Source organism: Podarcis filfolensis (genome assembly GCF_964270895.1).
Source record: "Podarcis filfolensis genome assembly, chromosome: 5".
Taxonomy (NCBI): domain Eukaryota; kingdom Metazoa; phylum Chordata; class Lepidosauria; order Squamata; family Lacertidae; genus Podarcis; species Podarcis filfolensis.
In genome coordinates, this window is record NC_139608.1 from 87205224 (window position 1) to 87211223 (window position 6000).

Genomic DNA, 6000 nt, shown 5'->3' on the forward strand with positions numbered 1-6000 from the left:
CCAACAATGTTGCTCCCGCAACTTGGGACTGGGGCTGGCTGGCTTTTATCTACCCCGAGGCATAGGGTGGCCTGGTCCACAGGAGACTTGCCTCTCCTGGCCTGGAGGCAAGCACTCCTCCTGCGGGAACTTAGTTCCCTCCGACTCTCTGCCCTGAGCCTCTGCAGCTCAGGAGAAGCCGGAGGGTTACCGGACCCAGAGGCAACCTCAGCTTCCCCTGACGGGGCTGAGAGTGGAGCACCTGCAGGCAATGGGTCCTCCATGACCTCAGGAGCCAGAGCAGACTCAGCTGGTGCCTGCACCTGAGGATCCAGCACAGGTGAGGACCCTTCAGGCTCAAGCCCCAGCCCCGGCTCAGCCAGTCCTGGAGGCGGGGACTCCTGTGCAGGCTGGGATTCCTCAGGTTCAGCCTCTGAGTCCGAATCCCAGGGCATCACAATTCCCCCGGATGTCTTCTCTAGGAAAAGAAGGAATGTTGTGCTTGACTGCTCCTCATGAATCACATCCCACACTCACAGCATATGCTGAAGGGGTGGCCAAAGCGTTTTGCCAAATTTTCGTCGATAATAAGAATGTTAGGTGTTCAGGCCCTGTGTTTCAGCTCCAGTCTCTCTCCTGCTGTCCTTCCTTCCTTAGGCTTGGCCATGCTGAGCACGAGATCACGGCAGCCTTTGCCAAGTTTGATAAAGATGGGAACCAGATTCTGGATGAGGAGGAGCAGAAGAGAATGCGGAACGACTTGGAGGAGAAGAGAGTAAGGATACATTCTCCCTCTGTGTCACAGGAGTGCCTTTGATTGTGGTCCTGAGTTTTAAAAGCACGATGGTCATACCTGAACACGATAAAAATGACTAGCTGCTTCTTCTTTCCTAGGTTGCGTTGAATGCAGAAATTGAGAATTTGGGGAAATCCTTCAGAGACAACAATTTGGACGGCCCATTTGCCATTGCGGATGCAAAGAACAATCAAGGAAACAAATCTAGCCCGGTGTCTGAGGAGGAGTTCCAAACGTCTGTATTATTATTTCATTTTATTAGTACCTGTCAAATACACTCATCAGAATATACAGACCCAAAAAGAGATCACTAAATTATGTATTATGCAAAACATAGGTATGGTGCCCATACACCATGCCTTCCAACATTTCTCTGATGAAAATAGGGATGTCCTATTCAATAATAATAATAATAATAATAATAATAATAATAATAATAATAATATTTATACCCTGCCCACCTGACTTGGTTGCCCCAGCCACTCTTGGCAACTTCCAATATATACTGTATAAAAACCATAATAAAACAGTACACATTAAAAAAACTTCCCTGTACAGGGCTGCCTTAGATGTCTTCTAATGGTTGTATACAGTGCTTCTTTTCTTTAAAAAATGTTCAGGGGTACTCTCATTTTGACTCAATAAAATCACAATTGTATAGTTCAAATCAGGGAAAATAAATACAGTAGATGGACAAAAATACAAAGAACATGCATTACTCATATTGAAATACTGCCCCTCAATGAGGCCAAACTTTTATCAGTAAAACACCACATGTCCACATTCCACACTGCTTTACACATTAAACGCTCGCTTCTGTCTGAGACTCAGGAAACACCAGGAAAGGAAATGAGGCAGCCATTGGAGGTGGTAACAATGGAACTAACCAATCACAGTGCTAGATTTCAACTGTATTACATTGTTTTAATATTCGGTTGGAAGCTGCCCAGAGTGGCTGGGGAAACCCAGCCAAATGGGCGGGGTATAAATAATAAATTATTATTATTATTATTAACTCCTACTTCACACGTTGGGACGTGGGTGGTGCTGTGGGTTAAACCACAGAGCCTAGGACTTGCCGATCAGAAGGTTGGCGGTTCAAATCCCCGCGATGGGGTGAGCTCCCGTTGCTCGGTCCCTGCTCCTGCCAACCTAGCAGTTTGAAAGCACGTCAAAGTGCAAGTAGATAAATAGGTACCACTCTGGCAGGAAGGTAAACAGCGTTTCCGTGCGCTACTCTGGTTCGCCAGAAGCGGCTTAGTCATGCTGGCCACATGACCCGGAAGCTGTACGCCGGCTCCCTCGGCCAATAAAGCAAGATGAGCGCCGCAGCCCCAGAGTCGGCCATGACTGGACCTAATGATCAGGGGTCCCTTTACTTTACCTTACTTCCCACGTTAAACACTCGCTTCTGTCTGAGACTCAGGAAAAAACACTGTGACAGAAAATGAGGCCACCATCGTGGGTAGCAACGGAACTGACGATTCACCATGCTAGAAAAAAACCTTTAAAATTAAACATTTTTAGTTTCTTCTCCCGTTAGATTCACAAAATGTTTAGGGGTATGCGTACCCCTGTGTACCCCCAGAAAAAAAACACTGATTGTATGGCTACTTACTATTTGGCTCAGGGGTCGCCTAACTCCATACCATCCAACATTTCTCCAATGAAAATAGGAGAAAAGCAGAGCATTTGGGGATGAAATCAGAAACTGGGATGGCTTCTGCAAATCCAGGACTGTCCCTGGAAAATAGGGACACTCAGAGGGTCTAATATTCCCCTTCTTATATCAAACGAATTTGGAAGAGTTGGGCTCAAAACTAGAAGCGGAGATTGTGAATAATCTCTCCTTTGCTGATTGATGCACAAAGAGGTCAGCATGGGAACAAACCTCACTTTCTTCCGCAGACTCCTGAGACGGGTTCTGCAGCTGGAGCATTCCATCGGGGGTGTCATATCCAAGACAGAAGCCTTGGTGGTTAAGCTGGAGGGTCTGGAGAGAAGCAGATTCAAGAACAAGGACTCAGCGAGCAAGCTACTCAACAACATTAGCAAAGTAGGTATCTGTAGGTTCCAATTGCACGGGTGGCCCTGTGGGTTAAACCACAGAGCCTAGGATTTGCTGATCAGAAAGTCGGCGGTTCGAATCCCCGCAACGGGGTGAGCTCCCATTGCTCGGTCCCTGCTCCTGCCCACCTAGCAGTTCGAAAGCACGTCAAAGTGCAAGTAGATAAATAGGTACCGCTCTGGCAGGAAGGTAAACGGCATTTCCGTGCGCTGCTCTGGTTTGCCAGAAGTGACTTAGTCATGCTGGCCACATGACCCGGACGTTGTACGCCGGCTCCCTCAGCCTATAGAGCGAGATGAACACGCAACCCCAGAGTTGGTCATGACTGGACCTAATGGTCAGGGGTCCCTTTACCTTTACCTATCTACTCAGGGTGCAGAATCCACATTGGGCAATCCTCCCCTCCCAAATGTCAACAACTCTGAGCAATCCCCCCCTTTTCTGAATTTTTAGAACCCCAAAATAGGGGGTGTCTTATACATGGGGGCGTGTTATACACAGAAAAGTACGGTATCCACTCCACCCAATAGAATGGGGCAAAGGCTTTTACCTGGTTCGCCAGTCACATGAAACCCAAGCTTAAAACAAAATGTAGTTTCCTCAACCTTGGCCCTCCAGATGTTTTGAGACTACAATTCCCATCATCCCTGACCACTGGTCCTGCTAGCTAGGGATCATGGGAGTTGTAGGCCCAAAACATCTGGAGGGTCAAGGTTGAGGAAGCCTGCTGTAGTTCAATGCGAATCAACAATTGTGCTGGCCCACACTGCTCATAAGTGTCTTGAAATTGATTTACAGATGGCATTTAACTCTGAGTAGGCTTGCTAAGGGATGCGGGTAGCACTGTGGGCTAAACCACAGAGCCTAGGATTTGCCGATTAGAAGGTCGGAGGTTTGAATCCCCGTGACAGGGTGGGCTCCCGTTGCTCGGTCCCTGCTCCTGCCAACCTAGCAGTTCGAAAGCACGTCAAAGTGCAAGTAAATAAAAAGGTACCGCTCTGGCAGGAAGGTGAACGGCGTTTCCGTGCGCTGCTCTGGTTCGCCAGAAGTGGCTTAGTCATGCTGGCCACATGACCCGGAAGCTGTACGCCGGCTCCCTCGGCCAGTAAAGTGAGATGAGCGCCGCAACCCCAGAGTCGGCCACGAGAATCCCGGAATTAGCCAATCACATGCAGCCCATTGTGTAAATAATGTATATAAAGCAGATACTTTGGGAAAACTTTCATTCCTCCTCACCACTATGAGCTGAATAAAGAGCATGAAATCCACTCTTGACTCTGAGTATATTTCACCCTTTTTCTTGCTTGCAGGAAGAACAGTTCAGCCAAGGAAGTCTGGTTCCTCAGAACGCCGAGTGGGTCATCAAGGAAGAAGGTGGATCGGAGAGGCAGGAGAACGATGTCCGCTTAACCCCCCTGAGTGGCAGCAGTGCTTTCTACCCCAAGACAGAGCTCCCCGGCTCTCAGACACCCAAGAGCGCCCCACGACAATCCAATAAAAGCTTCTAACTCGTTTCTGAACAACCCCACTTCGCTAATAAAACACCACCACAATTTCCGCTATTTTACTACTTTTAGACTAGTCAGGGCTAAAGAACAAACACCTATGCGTGATTTTAATTGTGCTTTTAATCCCGTGGTTATAATATAATAATTTATAATAATAATTTATTATTTATACCCCGTCCATCTGGCTGGGCTTCCCCAGCCACTCTGGGCGGCTTCCAAAAAAACCCCCACTAAAATACTGTAATACATAAGACTCTCCATGTCTCGCTCTTTCCAAAATGGAACCTCAAGGGCCTCAGTCCTGATCAGAGCAGTGGGGTGAGAGAGAGTTTAACCTCGTCTCCTTTTCCTGTTGAAAACTGCGCCTGCGCCACTGGATTTCTTAAAAAAGTATGCAATTTTCAGTCGTTAAAAATTGCAGCAAATTGGAGCTGGCAAGGAGGGTGATTTAGAGAGGATAAATGTCACGGGGGCACAGAATAACCCTTCCTTTATTGGGGAAATCCGTAGCTACTTTTTTGTGGCATGGGATTCAAAAGTGCAATTAACATAGCTGTCAACTGTCCCTTATTTGGTGGGAAAGTCCCTTATCCCAGCGCTGTGTCCCGCTGCTGTCCCTTATTGATGATGTCCCTTAAATTTCCCGGGTTTCAAATGAAGCAGCTCCTCTCCCTCCCTCCCTGCTGGCCAGGGAGGAGGGAGGCTCCAACTGTGTTGCTTGGCTGCGTTGCTCACCCAATAAGGAGTCTAAGAATGACTGGGGGGTGGAGCTTGCATGCCTTGTGCCGATCAAATCGGCCGCGTTGCCTGGGGACTCGCCTTTGCTCAGCGCTTCCCAGCAGAGAGGTGACGGTGGTTTTCCTTGCTGCATCCCCTTTGCCGGGTTGCTGCGCTGTGGGAACCACCGCTTGAGGCTTCATTTGGCTGCTGGCTGGGTTTTCTGCCTTTGGCTTGGAGGGGCTCAGAAGTTGAACATACCTGTGTCCGGAAAATCCCTTATTTTGGGTGCTGATCCCTTATTTTTGAGGCTGCTGGTCCCTTATTTTCAAATCTGTAAGTTGACAGCTATGGCAATTAAAGTCTCTTCTCATTTCACCCCTGGAAGAGAAAGAACACAGTCTTCACAACACAACCATGTTTGGCTACATGCGATGAACTGCAATGGAGAAGGATCAATATTTCCTCTGGGCATTGGAGTGGGGGGGGCAGATTTCAGATCTGGATACAAATTTTGCCGCTGGCTTCTGTATGTTTCAAATGGACCCCAGTCCTGCTCAGATAGATTGAAAGCCCTGATGAAGTCTAAAAGTTGTTGTCTCTTTGCATAAAAATATTTTTCGACATGGATTTCAATTCAATGCAGGGAAATCATGCCCACACTATATATTATAATAAATATAATTGAATGGTATGTATTCCGAGTGCTGTAAAAACAAATAATAATATGTGCAACATGTGCTTAAAATAAAACTAATAGGACAATTACGATAGACAAGGACGAACATAACATTTCCATCTGAGGCAGCAAATTCCCACCACCTGCACATAGCTGTCAACTTTTCCCTTTTCTTGTGAGGAATCCTATTCGGAATAAGGGAATTTCCCTTTAAAAAGGGGGAAAGTTGACAGCTATGCACCTGAATACATAG

The 6000-nt window shown here is 47.2% G+C and overlaps 1 protein-coding gene across 2 annotated transcripts in view; it reads left to right on the forward strand.

Moving 5' to 3' along the window:
- The window catches only part of PKD2L1 (polycystin 2 like 1, transient receptor potential cation channel), a 53761-nt gene extending 47999 nt beyond the window's left edge, over nt 1-5762 (forward strand). Inside the window, exons 12-16 of one of the 2 annotated variants that reach the window (XR_014548620.1) lie at nt 637-754; nt 874-1010; nt 2684-2831; nt 4154-4478; nt 4604-5762. Coding sequence is in view for 1 of the 2 variants with exons in the window: in XM_083615583.1 (XP_083471709.1) it covers nt 637-754; nt 874-1010; nt 2684-2831; nt 4154-4351 (601 nt within the window). In the remaining variant the exon portion in view is untranslated. Of the gene's footprint in view, nt 1-636; nt 755-873; nt 1011-2683; nt 2832-4153 lie in introns of both variants that reach the window. The other variant, XM_083615583.1, reaches the window with a different exon arrangement.
- The last annotated feature ends 238 nt before the right edge of the window (nt 5763-6000 follow it).